This window comes from Bactrocera oleae, chromosome 5, assembly GCF_042242935.1.
Source record: "Bactrocera oleae isolate idBacOlea1 chromosome 5, idBacOlea1, whole genome shotgun sequence".
NCBI classification, from domain to species: domain Eukaryota; kingdom Metazoa; phylum Arthropoda; class Insecta; order Diptera; family Tephritidae; genus Bactrocera; species Bactrocera oleae.
This window is the reverse complement of record NC_091539.1, coordinates 33,741,060-33,756,223: the sequence shown is the minus strand read 5'-3', so window position 1 is coordinate 33,756,223 and position 15,164 is coordinate 33,741,060. Positions and strand designations below refer to the sequence as shown.

Below are 15,164 nucleotides of genomic sequence, written 5' to 3'. Positions count from 1 at the left end.
TTTGTACATATATGTATCACAGAAATATGATTTGTTGATTTAGAAAAATTTTGCTATAAATTATGCGCGCAGAATCGTAATTGACATCAGTTAACTCGCAGCAGCCAATTAACAACAAACTTTGACAAAATGAAAGTAAGTCAATCAAAAAGCGTGTCTACCTAAAATATCTCCCTGACATCATATTATTAATTATAAGAATATAGTTATAAATTATCTAAATGCAAATAATTACAAAAACTGTTTCTCTTTACTTACAGTTCCTCATCTGTTTCGCACTCCTCTTCGTCGTCGCTCAAGCCAATCCTGGTTTGGTGGCTCCTTTGACCTACTCCGCCGCTGCTGTGCCCGCCTATGCCACCTACGCCGCCTCTCCCTACGCCGCAGCTCCTTATGCCGCCTACTCTACCTATGCCGCTCCTGCCGTTGCCACCTACTCTCACTCCGCTTACTCCGCCCCAGCAGTGGCCACATACTCCCATGTTGCTGCTCCTGCTGTCTACAGCGCTCCTGTTGCACGTGTCGCTGCGGTAGCTCCAGTCACCTACTCCGCTCCCTTGGTGTCCACTTTGTTGAAAAAGAAGTAAAAATGCTGATTATTTAATAAACGTGAATAGAATGGAATGAAATGTTGAACGACCGAATAAAAATTTAAATGCAATATAAGCTCGTTCTTGTTTACTTTGCAAATTTCAGTTAAAGGCCTCAGACAGTGCTTTGCACAAAAATTCGTTTTGACCAAGCAAAATTAGGACTTAATGTCATCTAAAAAGATGGTTCATCGTACATTCCTCATTTCACACCCAATATGGTATGTTGCCTTTGTGCTCCCGATTCGATACTAGGAGAAACTTTTCTTACTTCGAAGTTGTCTTAAATGCTCCAAAAACTTTTACAGATGTGTCAAATAACATTTAATGATGTCATAAACTCCATCAGTGGAGCTGTTTTGGATAGAGTTAGAGAGAAAAAAAGTGAAACAGAACTAAACTGGTCATCTAGCTAGAATCTAGCTGACGTTTTCGAATTAAACCATCCTTTTTTTAATTAATCATTGGATATCTGCAATTATCGATAGAGTTTTGAAAACATTTTGTATTGTGAACCTCTTTCCACTTGTCAGCTTACATATCATACCGAGGCGAAAAGATGAATACCTACTGAAACACGATTATTATTTGCGGAGCACTACAGAAGACAGTATACTTGAAAACTCAGATAACAACCGTAAGTTGAAAGGAAGTGTGTACAAAGTATTTAGCGGTATTGCTCAAATTTTTGACAGAAATCGTAAAATGAAACATAAGCCCCTATTATGGTTTTCAACTCAACTGAGCTAGATCACGTCAAGTGGACCCCCTATTATGCTCGTCAATAATCATTAAGTCAATGTATATTTTTTATGAATACTTGAAATGAAAAATATACACCCCAAACGATTTGTAAAAATTTAGATTTTACATTAATATAATTTTTTTGATAAAACAGTTATGTACAATACTTTTAACTAAAACATAGTTTTTAAGTTAACCGTTTAAGATAATTTACAGGATTCATCGTTCAGTATTTATTTTTTTAACAAAATATTAATATCTAAAGAAAATTTTTTTATCATACTGTTAACTGAACACAATGAGCCTCTTATAGGCCTAGGTGCGTCGTTAGACAACCACTCTACCTACCTACCTACTGTTAATTAACTTTTAAGTTAACAACTGAAAAAAAAAAAATTTTAAGTTTCTGTTTATCAGTTGCATATGTTATTTAATTAAGTTTAAAATTCCAGATGGAAAATTCATTGCTCACAAATATTTGAAAATATATTAAATTATTTCTCACAGCGAAAGGGGTCCACTTGACGCGATCTTGCTCAACTGTGTTTTGGTTGAAGGTTTGAAATTATTGATATCACTCAACTTGCCAAAAAAGGTTGAAAGTGAAGTGTTGTCAAACCTCAACTTTTTTGTGGTATTACTATTTTCATCTTTGCGCGAGTGGATGTGACTATCATAATAGTCATCATAATATCAAAAAATTACAACTGCTACCAAAGAGCTTTAGTTGAATATTCCTGCGTTTATTTAGGAAACATATTTATTGAAAATGGAAAACTGATAAACTGATCAAATATTTTTTATATACTTTAAACTATTGTAGTATCTGATTAAACAAATAAACATTCAACAAATATATATAAAACAAGTAAGGAAGGGCTAAGTTCGGATGTAACCGAACATTTTATACTCTCGCAAAGTCAAATGGTATACTCGTTTGAGATTTTTTTGTGGATTGACTGATATTTTCGGTAGAAGGTCAACTATAGGCACTGGGGTCCACATATTTAGTACTTAGGGGTTTGAATAGTTTTGATTCGTTTGAGACAAACATTGTTACCTGATTTGCATAGTGGAAAGTGAAAGAATCAGATGGAATTGAAAATGGTGTTATATGGGAAGTAGGAGTGGTTGTAGTCCGATTTCGCCCATTTTCGCACTATGACATAGAAACATGAAAAGAACGTTACGCACCTGGTTGAAATCGGTTAAGCAGATCTCAAGATATGGGTTTTCACCTAAAAGTGGGCTATGCCACGCCCACTGACTAATTTTGAACGCGGTTCCCATAAAGCCAATTTATACCATCCCAGAGATAAAATTTAATGTCTCTGGCGTGTTTAGTGCTTGATTTATCGCGCTTTTAGTAGTTTTTAACAGTATCGTTATATGGGGAGTGGGCGGAGTTGCCACCCGATTTCAACTATTTTCACACCGTCAATAGAAGTGCTAAAAACATTTGCTTCTAGTGAATTTTGTTATTATAGCATTAGCGGTTTAGGAGATATGAACATTAAACCTATTAGAGGCGGGACCACGCCCACTTTTTAAAAAAAAGTTTTAACTGCAGATGCCCCTCCCTAATGTGATCCTGTGTACCAAAGAACAGTCTTGTATCTTATTGTGGAGCTTAGTTATGGCAAGTTATTTGTTTTTGATTAATGGCGTTTTGTGGGCGTGGCAGTGGTCCGATTACGCCCATCTGCAATACCAACCGTCTCACGGTACCAAGAAACATGTCTACCAAGTTTCATAAAGATATCTCAATTTTTACTCAAGTTAGAGCTTGCACGGACGGACGGACGGACGGACGGACGGACAGACAGTCACCCGGATTTCAACTCGTCTCTTCATCCTGATCATTTATATATATAACCCTATATCTAACTCGATTAGTTTTAGGTGATACAAACAACCGTTAGGTGAACAAAACTATTATACTCTGTAGCAACAGGTTGCGAGAGTATAAAAATTAAAAAACTTGTTGAGATCGTGGAGTAAAATTCCAAAACTGTAAGTGTTTCGAACATAAAAAGCCGAGACAATCTATTACTCTTAAGAATATACTATGCGAGTAAAATTTGAAGCGTTTTGCTCCTTTTTAGTCATTTGTATTTTATCCACCACGCACAAGTATGGTGTTCATAATATTTAAAACCTCCTTGACAACCATAGATATCGTACGTTGCGCCAGCCCAAAGTTAAAATTATTTAACTGAAAATTTGATAACTACCATCAGCAAGGAAGCGGCGAGTTTGTGGTAATTTTTCTTCATCTAATAGGTATATGTAGTAAAAAAGCAACATGTTTTCTTGTCGATCCTAAGACAGCTTAAACGCCGGTCCGTTGTGGTACCCAAAACTCCTATGAGCCGGATCAATAGACCCTCACACGTCGACAAAGCGCTTTGTGCCTATGACAAACTTGTTGAGACGGCCAATATCTGTTTCGGCCAAATCTTCTGGTCCGCCAAAAGTATGATTTCCGAGATGTTTCAATCTCAACCTAGCAAAAGCCGGACAGTGGAGGAGAAAGTGCAGGGATGTTTCCACTTCACCTCCATACAGCTTTGACAACTACCATCGAGTAGTATTCTAAGCCGCACCGCATGAGTTCCCATTGGACAGTGCCCAGTGAGAACTCCTACCATGGCGGCGAGGTGAACTTTGTTCAAGGTGAGAAGATCCCCCCACCTCCTGCGATTCACTCTCGGCCACAAGGATCGCGCAATCGCGCAGGAGCTGTTCGTCGACCAGCGTCTGCTGAGCGCATGCGAGATCCAATGGTCCAGAGCCTGAATACAAGACGTAAGTGGAGGACCAACTCGATTCCATTCCGATGTGAGCGGGGCCAGGGGCAACTTATCGGCCTTGCAATTCCCAGCGATTCCGCTGTGATTGGGCACCCAAACGAGCCTGATATTAAAATAGTCTGATGCTAATTCTAGTGAGGACAGACACTCCTTGACTAGCTTTGAATGCACGGTTCGCGCACTCAGGGCTTGTATTGCCGCTCTGCTGTCGGAGTGATTGCTCAACTCTTTAAACGAAGCTGCACTTCGTAACAGTACTTCTACCGCCACCTTCATCGCGCGCATTTCCACATGAAAAACGCTACAGTGGTTCGGTAGCCTGAAGCAAAGATTAACGGAGAGCTCTTTACAGAAAACCCCCCCTTCAACTTTCCCTCCTAGCTTCGGCTCATCCGTGAAAAAGGTCACCGCCCCTCTTCTCCAGCGGCTTCTTCCCCTCCACATCTCCCTCGTCGGGATATGAGCAGAGAAAAAGCCGCCTCGATTGGCCGCTGTGCCGCAGTGATCCAAATTTTCAGGAAGGCAGCTGAAGGAGGAGAGAATTGTGGCGTGTCCTTGTTCGGACCTCTTCAAAAGCCCAGATTCCCTGAGCCTAATAGCACACCTCGCAGCAATGCACCTACCGGCAATGTCCACAGGTGCTACATTTAATATAGCGTTGAGAGCAATCGTTGGTGTGGCTCGCAGTGCACCGGAGATTCCGATGAGCGCCGCTCTTTGGACTCGCTTAAGCTTTTTAGCCAGAGTAGTTTTTCGAGCACCCTTCACCAGACGCACACACCATAGAACAATATCGGCTTGACTGCGGTTTCGTAGAGCCAGAGCACCACCTTTGGTGAGAGTCCCCACCTTTTCACTATAGCTCCCCTGCAGCAATATAAGGCGACCGATGCCTTCTTAACTCTCTCCTCGATGTTCGGCCTCCAAGAAAACTTTCTATCAAGGATAAGCCCTAGGTATTTCACCTTATCAAAAGGTTGAAGACGTGAACCCCCGAAAGAGGGGAGAGACACGTTTGGGGTCTTATACCTCCTAGTAAATAAAACCATTTCGATTTTACTTGGGTTGACGGCTAGGCCGCTTCTATTTGCCCAGTTGGATACCACGTTTAGGTACCCTTCAGTGAGCTCATAGACGGTATTCAGGAATTTACCTTTAACCATAAGAACCACATCATCAACATAGGCTATCACCCGACAACCTTGCTCCTCAAGTTCTATAAGTAGGTCGTTTAGCACTAAGATCCAGAGCAGTGGGGAGAGTACTCCTCCCTGCGGAGTTCCCCTATTAACCTTTCTGGTTGACTTGGCACTACCCCACTCCGCTACGACAGTTCTGTCGCAAAGAAGACTGGAAATGAGGTGTTTGAGGTTCGATTCCCCCTCAAACTTTTCGAGGGCTTTAACCACTGCCTCTGGCCGCACGTTATCGAAGGCCCCCTCGATGTCGAGAAAGGTGTCCACTGCAAATTCCTTGTGCAACAGCGCTATCTCCAGCCATGACACTACATCATGCAAAGCAGTGTCGACCGACCTGCCCTTGATATAGGCATGCTGCGCCCGTAACAGTTTGCCCCTCGGTATTCTGCACCTATTGTACAGATCCAAGTCCCTCCAGCGATTTCAACAAAAACGAGGATAGACTGATGGATCTGAAACATTTTGCACCAACATGAGAGCTTTTACCGGCCTTCGGAATAAACGTAACCTTAACCTGTCTCCAGGCCTTCGGGACATGGCCCAATCTAACACAGTTCGCGTAGATGGGATCCAGCCAGCTACATGACACTTTAACGCTGAAGTTGCGCCGGTATGATGCCATCAGGACCCGGGCACTTGAAGGGCTTGAATGATTTCAGCGCCCAGGTAAGGTGACGCTCATCCAGAAGGTCCAAGAAGTCCACCCGCTATCTGCATTTCTTAGATGCCCCACTGGAGTAGGATTTTTTGCAAGAATGCGCCTAAACCTTGAGAACTCGTGACAACCCTCTACGCTGCCGCAAAAGGCTCTCCATGAAGCCCTCTTGGCTTTCTTCAACTCGGACTTGTAAATGGCCAGTCCGGCCTTGTACAACGCCCAGTCATCACTAGGGCAACCTTTACTTGCATTATTGAAGAGTCTTCTACTCGAAGATCTAATCTCCGTTAGCCCCAAAGTCCACCAAGGGGGTTTCCCTTTACTTTTCTGAGTTTTCAGAGGACAGGAGCTTTCAAGAGTAGTTCTACTAACAGAGCTGAAGACCTCGAAGAGCTCCTCAATCGCATCCGCAGATAAGATCGAATCCCTGTCAGGCGCGGTTGCAAGAGCTGATCGAAGCTTCCTGCAATTGGTATTCCTGAAGTTTCTGCAGGTTCTATGCTTCGGGCGCGAGGCGTCCAAGCTGAACTCAATATATTTATGATCAGAAAAGGAGTGGTCGTCTAGAACTCTCCATCTCGAGATCACGGGAGCAATTTCCCTAGAGGCAAGCGTGACGTCAAGGACTTCCGCCCTGCTAGCTGTCACAAAAGTAGGGCAGTTTCCCCTATTGCTGATAAAAAGGTCTACATCACAAATCAAATCAAAAAGTGACTCACCTCTAACGTTTGTGTCCGAGCTCCCCCAGACGGTGTGCCTTGAATTGGCATTCGAGCCTATTAGAGCCTCCTTTGCGCCTGGCCTCTTCCAGAGCCATCCTCAGCAGGTCCGGAGGTGGGTCCACCTCGTCATCGTGCGGCATATAGGCTGAGACAAGCCAGATTTCTCTAGCACTGTCCTCCAGCCTAGCAGTGACGACGTCCTCGTTGCTGAAGTTAGGTAAAATAAAAACGTTAAGTTCATTTCTGACCAACAGACAGGCTCTGGTTCTACATGTGCTGCTTGCCGCCAGGAGCTTATGGCTTTTTGTTCTTAGTCCAGATATTCCATGGCTGCTCAGCCACGGTTCCTGGATAGGGACAACGTCGGCTTCGTCCCTTCCTAGACGAAGCAATAGATCGGCGGAGGCCGCCTTTGAGTGCTGAAGGTTAATTTGGTGGATCTTCATCCTCCAAACTCCTCTCCAGTAGTGCGAGTTCCGCACCATCGTCCATATCATCGACGCCAGCCTCCTCGAACAGACGCTCGAGACTGTCTTGGGTGGGAAGAGATGGATTGCAGTACCGCTACATCTCTTCAATTACAGCCGGGGTAGAAGGTTCGGCGGAAGCCAGAACCGACTCCGAGGCCGCATCGGGAGATCCGATTTGGCCACCGCCTCGAGCTTGCTCCTTTCCACACCTCCCCTACCCTGGCTACCGCCTCCTTATAAAGGAGAACCGACCGTTCGTCGGCCCACCTAATTAGTTTGTGAATGCCGTGGTTCCACCCGGCACTTTCACATCCAGGGGGTGGTCCAGGGCTTTCCCTGACCACCTTTATGAAAACAGCTGATATAGCAGCCGCTACCCGCTTCCACTCGCCATGGGAGATGGCTCTATCTCACCTGCTTCGGTCGTACACACCAAGCTCCACTGAGATGGCGAGTTTAGTGATTTCACTAAACATCGGTGCGGGTCCGACCCGAGGTTTTTTGCAGAGGAAGAATTCCCCCTCCTGCGATCTCTGCCTCCTGCGATTCTGCCCCACACTTCCGCCCTACCCAAGGTTACCGTCGGCAGACTCCTGCCGACCCCCCCTGCCTTACCGCCCCCAGTAACGGTAAGCCAGGCACCCCCTGGACTGCCCTTCTCACCCTTAACCGGGGACGCTTTCGGTGAAAGTGTCCCCCCCAGGGAACCGTCCACTATAGCAGAGGTCGGTTTCGACCTGCTTCCCCCCTCGTCCTTAGTATTTTTCGTATTAATTTTGATTGGGTCCCCAGTCAGAGCCGCTATCCGCCTCCCGTAAAGGTAGTCGCCTTTTATGGTCCCAAGGTTGTCTCAGTTACGAGGGCAAGGCGAGGGTTGACGCACGCCCTTATGAGGCAGTACGTTCAGAGCCGACCAGCGCAAAGAAGGAGTCATCTTAACAAACACCTTCCACACCAACTTAATGATGAGGGAAGGGGAACGTACTCCGAGGCCTGCCATGGTTTTAACGGGACGGAGGCGACCTTGGTATTAGCCCATCAGCCATTTCTGCAGGGTATCACCCCTGCATACTCAGGTGACAGAATATCACGACCACCAGCCCAGGGTTCAACCGAGCAAAGGTCAGATCCGGAGTTCAAAAAAAGCCGTAAAGGCCGCAGGTCAATAGGCGTTACCCCGGATGCACCGCGCGGAGGCGAACCTGCTCTACATCCCTGCGGCAACCATAAGAAAGAGAGCAAATATAATGGCCCACTGTAAGGATAAGATTCCCCTTGCGGGTAGGGGTAAGAATTTACCCGCGGTAAGGCATGCCTGTCGTAAAAGCCGACTAAAAGCCAAATGCACTATGACTGTTATTATGTACCTTACTCAGTAATATCAGCATAGTATGTCAGAAATAGTGCTGTAATACTCAGCTTCAACTGATATTATAGACTTTAAATGAAAAAGCAAATAAAAAGACATTTGAAGTTCAAGCGACAAATGTCACCAGTCATTGAGTAATGGGTTGCTCAACTGACAGTAGTTTCGGCTACACAGTCTTACCGGAGACTTTCTGGTACCACGGGGCGCAGAAAGCCCTTGGACTTCGGTCCAATCTGCTCATTGGGTTATGGCCCCTTTGGGGAGATTCGTGGTGGCTGTGGTTGAAACCTAAATGCAGGAAGAACTGAAAATTCAGCCTTTTTTCAGTTCTAAAATAAAGTTGCAAAAAGCAACTGGGTTCCGTACCCGAAAACGAAAGAGGTTTTAGGTCGGCCTCGAATCATACCAAGATGGTAGTGTGGACCCAGACACACTGCCACTGGTATCCAAATAAATACTTGAAAATATCTCGTATTGTTTGGGGCGCTTATCAATGCATTGTATTGATACGCTGTGTTTTGGAACACCATGAGGTAAGGTCGTCGCCGGCAGGTACTCACGTAAATCAACAACGAAAGTTGTAAGGATAAGGTAAGGAACGATTTATATCATATTCAAAAACCTTGTTAGATGAAATTTAAAATCTTCATTTTATTACTGTATATGAATAGTATTGCTTTGGGAGCGCTGTCAATAGGCAATTAATGCTTATTCATTGCAACTCATTCGTTTTTACACTAAGGCAACGTAGAAACTCCAACAATGCCGAGGTGTGTCATTCAACTTTATCACCTCATTTACTTTCATCAGACATTTCTCAGAATGTTTAAAATTTTATTTACTGTTTCAATTGTCATTAATTTGTTAAAAATATCTCATGAAACAACGTTTGTTTTGTTTACGTTGTCAATATTTTATATTAGATTTATTTATATACATATATGAAAACATATATTATATATAGTAAAAGCAAACATACGAACACACTTTGCTTCAGCAGTTTATTGTGCTTTCGCAAAATTTTGCGCAGGGTATATTAATTATGTTCACTTAACGGTTGGTTTTAATATCTTAATCTTATCAAGATGTGTTTTATATATCATAATGATTAAAATGATAAGATAAGTCCAAACTGTCGATAAATTTAGATATATTTATAGAAGTTGGGTCCTTGACCCTCTGCAACTGCATAGGAGTTATATCGGACCAATCCCACACCCACAAAATGTGATTATTTAAAACTAATAAGAAAGAGCTAAGTTCGGGAGCAACGGAACATTTTATTTTATCGCAAGGATCAAAGCCGGGAAAATTTCAGGTGTTGACAAACTTGGTATTAAAAAATGTTGCAAAAGAACTCAACATTCCTTATTCGACTTAAGGGTGAAAGGATTACTATCGTCTTTGATATCTTCGTAGACTCACTTATACTATACATCACTAAATTTATATTCGATATATTGGTATTAAAATCCACCTAAAGCCAATATTGATCAAGATAAACGGCTTCAAGTCATCGGGTATATTTGGGCTACGAAAAGGTCTCCACTAATTGCGTTAATTTGTGGTATTACTCAAGTGTATTCGGGAACAAGTTTCCATGCAATTTTATAAAGAGAACACATCTACTGACCTATATATGTGGCATATAGTCTGCTAAAATCATTATAATTTCTGATATATGTATATGGAAGCCATTTTCATAAAACTACTAGTGGACCACGCCTTGCTGTGTCTAAGGTATAATAAAATATATTTGACTAATCTGTTTAATATAGTTAAAATATTATTATCGAAGTAAATTTCGGAATTTTTTGCTGTCAATATAGCTCGATTACACAGCCAGTTTTGATTTAAGTAATTGTTATATTTTGTTTGTCTGGGAAAATACTGGCAATTAATTATTTTTTTTCCGTTTACAATAGTGCCGAAATTATCTGGCAATTAGCCTAATCCGATTGTAAATAGTATTTTGTTTATCTGTTAGTAATTTGTCTCTCTTCGCGATAATTTTAGTTAAATTACATGGTCATATTGTTTATACTTCAATATAACTCATTATACTTTATTATATACACGACGCACATGTCAACAAAATTATGTAATAAAAACAATAACTACCAGCATAAAAAAAATGTCATTGACATTAAAAACTAAAGTTTCTTTTTTAAATTTCCGATCGCCACCAAACCTTACAGGATCACTAGCTGGCCAACCTGAAGCTTCAATTTCATTGAAATCAGTCCTCCCGTTTCGGAGTTTATAAGGAACATGCGTACAAACTTTCTCTTTTATACATATATAACAACAATCAACGCTGATGATCAATTCATTATTAATTAGTAATTATTAATGGTCTCCATTCACATAAATAATAACTATCCTACCATTTAAGTTGGACAAAATTACATATATATGCCAACTTTCATGAATATCAATCGACTTGTTTTTGAGTTCATTCGGAACATACACACGGACACTGAATTTGTATATATTATATATTATATTATCTTAATATACAATACTAAAAGTTTATTTAATCTTGCTAAAATATCTTACAAATTGACCGATATACGTGATTGTGCCACGCCCACTTTAAACATTTTTTTAAAACCACAGGTACTCCAACCTAATTCGACTTGTTGTACGAAATAAAAAAATTTTATCTCATTGGGGAGTTTATTAATGACAACTTAGAGGTTTTAGATTACTTGTATTTTGTAGGCGTGGAAATAGGCCGATTATGCTCATATGCGACACTAACTTTCTCATGGTGCACAGAATCAACAGTACAAAGTTTCATCAAGATATTTGAATGTTTGCTAATGTCATTTGACTATTTCATACCATAGACGTAAATCAGGTAAAAACACTATTCAACAGTTAGGCTTGAAACTATTAAAAGTGACATACCTGTCCAACTAATAATGCGTGGAACAAAATGTATGAAAGAAATTATTCAGCGTTATAACATGTGGACCAGCTGAAAAATAGGACAATAGGCATGACACTGGCGGCTTTTAAGAGAAATTTCATTTTCATTTCAAAACCTTTCCCTGTCCCAACATACAACAGTACATTGCTTCATTATTTTTCGGGTTTTTTTCGGTTAATTATGTGACATAATATCGAGCTATATGAATGAAGTATCTTACACCCTGTTGTAAAAGGCTACTGTTATACTAGTAATATTTCACAATAACGATTGTTTTTTAAGCTTAATTTTGGTAAATTATTCAGTTTGAAACGCTCATTAATAAATAGAAAATAAAGAAATGATAATTTTTTTAAAGTTATTCTATGTATACAAACATCAAAACTTGCAAATAGTGTAGACAACAAGACAGGTCAAGATCAGTTTCCTGATTTCGCAAATTCTACATAATATAACAAGGGCTGATATTAATCGATAGTGTACAAAATATGGCCACTATCGACTCAATTGTCTGCGGTAGGTAGTCGATAACCACTTGTAATTTGGTATACAGTTGTCGAACGGCAACTATATTCGCGCTATTATGGATACGTAATAGGGGTGTTAGTCAAATACTAGTAGTAATAAAATTCGATGCAGAAAAATATTAAATAAGTCATATCTTTATCTGTCATTCCCATGATTTCTGTTAGCCAAGTAGAATAAAACATTTTTAATACAATATCATCGGGCATTGACTGGCAATTTATCTTCACACTCAAAGTTTTGCAGACACCTGGCAATTTTTAACACACCTTTAATTATAGCATATTGCAATAGAATGCCCCAAGATTTACACTGTTGTTCTTATTAATAATATTTGTGTATATATAATATAAGTACTTAAACAGAACGAGCCTACAAATGTCTTTAATAAAATTAGTAACAATCTAGTTTACCTTTTTTTGTTTTTGGCTTTTTCGCATTTGTTTTGGTTTATTATTAAGACGGTAAGCCAGCTGTTGAAAAGAAAACGGGTTTGATCACATTCATTTGACTTGCTAATGAGGTGGACGGAAATGAGAGTAGAAAAAAATGTTTGCATATTTTTACAATGTCTACTGCTGTGAGATGTGGTAACACTACAGTGAATGTGAAAACTGTTCACGAATTAGGTTAATATATGTGCTTCTATTTATAAAGTTTAATTTCTGGGAAAATGCTAGCAGCTTTATTATAACCAAACATGTTTTTCAAAAAACATAATTGAACAATTTTTTATTACTGAAAATTCTGGAGTAGTCTCATAAAATCGTTAAGCACATTACTTCGAAAGCACTTAGCTACTTACCTGCCATCAAAAAGGTACATTTATTTTTTCAACGACTTTTTAAATGTGTGTGTTTTTTTGTATAATTTTTTATCAAATTTTTTATCGTAGGCTTGTTTTTGTGTATTCTTAAATACATTGAAATTCTGACATTAATTTCATTATCTGTCTTTTTTTGTTTCATTTTTTTAATTAATATTTTAACCTCTGGATTTTTTTGGTGTATCTAGTCGATCCTAAAAAAATTTTATTGATTTTCGAAAAGTAAGTTATCCTGTTAAGTTTCAAATAAGCACTCTGAATATCTGAAGCTTAGAAACAAATTTCTGAAAAAAAGAGTTATATGAACCCATCTACAATTTTGTAAATTAAATAAATTATAGACATACTTGAATAAAATATAATTAAGAACATCATAGAATACTCACGTGCTTTCATTGCTGCATTTTGGTCTGAGTTTACTCTGAGATATTATATAGCTTGTATATTAATATCAACCAAATAATTTAACTTAACTTATGTGATAAAAACTCAACCCAAAGGGGCTAAATTTAATACGAGTATATTGCGTATACCAGGAAAAAGTCAACGTGAGAATCGGTAACAATTGCTAATACAATATATAGCAAGGTGGTGTTTAGGTCAAGGTCTAGACTTCATTCATATTCAAATATATAGACCACAGTTTATTAAAGAAATCAACATAAACGTTCAAACATTCAGAATTTCGCTAAGATATATTATATATTTTATGGTATTTTACATATTGACCGGCATATACGGTATAAAGTCAAGCGGAAATTCGAAAATCACTCTATTAGATATATGGCGGCTATAACACCGGTTATGATAAATGAGGCTTTGACTTAATTGTATCAGATTCAAGCAATGCATGAAACCTGGCTCATTCTTGAAATTTCGCATATTGAAAAAGTGATATTTCACTGTTTATCGATCATATGATTGAAGCAGGCAAAAAACGCCCGCTTTCATTTTGGTGGAATCAAAACCGAAGCTTTTGCTTCGCTGCTGTTTTAAATTAGAATATAATTTCGAAACTGGAATTTCAGCAACAAGCTATTACTAGTTGATTTGATACCTTTATCACTCCCCCCAAACACAATCTCAACGGAAGTTCATGTCATTTGCATACTAAACAGCTATTATCCGACGACTCATAACCCACAGCTACCGGTCATCCCAAATGTCCGGCTTAGTGCGCATATATTATTATATATTTTTATTTATATAAGTCTATATAATTCAATAAATTCAACAAAAAAAAAACAACATTGCTCGTGGCATTCATATGTATAAAAGGATTACCTACGCCACTTTGCGACGCAGTTTATAGTTGACTTCGTTGTATTCAGCAGATATGAAAGTGAGTTACGGATTAACGGCATACAATCGCTTACTAATTTTTTATTCAATTGCAGTTCTTTATCATCTTCGCTTTGTTGCTGGCCATTTTAGGCACCACTTTGGGTGATGTAATACATGTAATAGAAAAAAATAGACAACAACCAAGCTCAAGTCAAGGTCCCTACACACAGAAATCCGGAACCAATCATAACAAGCCTTCCAACTATGGCCGCTAGATACACCTTAGCATTGAATGTATGTGATTTGAGTATTTCTCTAAAAAGTACTAGGTTTGAATAAATAGAGTTTCAGATATTTTGATGAAGTGAAAAAACCGTTTACTTAAACTCGTGTAAAGGAGGTATCATTCGATTTGTATTTACCCAGCATCATCATTTATAAAAGTGGAAACAAAAATTAAAAACGGTACACAAAAAGAGCCGACGATTGTAAAAATCTCAGGTGGTGTAGAATTCCCGTCGAGTGTTAGGAAATGTTTTGCAGAAAAATCGGTGAATAGTCTGAATAAGAAACAAGGAGGGCCAAGAAGTTTTTAACCTCTACCGAACCACTGATGGATTTCAAGAGAATATTTTTATGTTCCAAACACAACATAAAGCTTCGTGGGCGAAAGGTTGAATAATGACTGCCGAGGAAGGACTTAAACCCTTGAGCTACCAAGTATCAATAATGTACTTGAATATTACTTGGTGATTGAAATAATTGATATGAGAATCGAGCGGTATCCCAGCGTTCTCTAATTATTTACAAAAATTCTTTTTTTTTAAGTTCCATTGCTTTATTAATAATATAATTATGATAATAATAATCAAGTTTAAAATGAACGCAGACACTGTGTAGAAGAAAAACCACCCGATATCTACTTCATTATTTCTTATCGTTTGTATCTGAAAACAATAACCCAAGTAATTTTTCCCTAATCCAGCACGGAGAAGTAAGTATGTTTTTTGTTTTGCAAATTGCGGCTAA

General features: G+C 39.4%; 1 protein-coding gene and 1 long non-coding RNA gene across 2 annotated transcripts; both read left to right on the top strand.

The window, feature by feature from the left end:
• Positions 1-666, top strand: LOC106618286 (cuticle protein 16.5). Its single transcript, XM_014235975.3, has 2 exons — positions 1-135; positions 261-666. The coding sequence occupies exons 1-2, from the start codon at positions 130-132 to the stop codon at positions 585-587; spliced, it is 333 nt and encodes a 110-aa protein (XP_014091450.2). The 5' UTR covers positions 1-129; the 3' UTR covers positions 588-666.
• A 13,429-nt stretch (positions 667-14,095) lies between these two features.
• On the top strand, positions 14,096-14,308 carry LOC138857437 (uncharacterized). Its single transcript, XR_011396513.1, has 2 exons — positions 14,096-14,193; positions 14,249-14,308. It is a non-coding gene; the product is annotated as an uncharacterized lncRNA (long non-coding RNA).
• Positions 14,309-15,164: the final 856 nt, after the last annotated feature.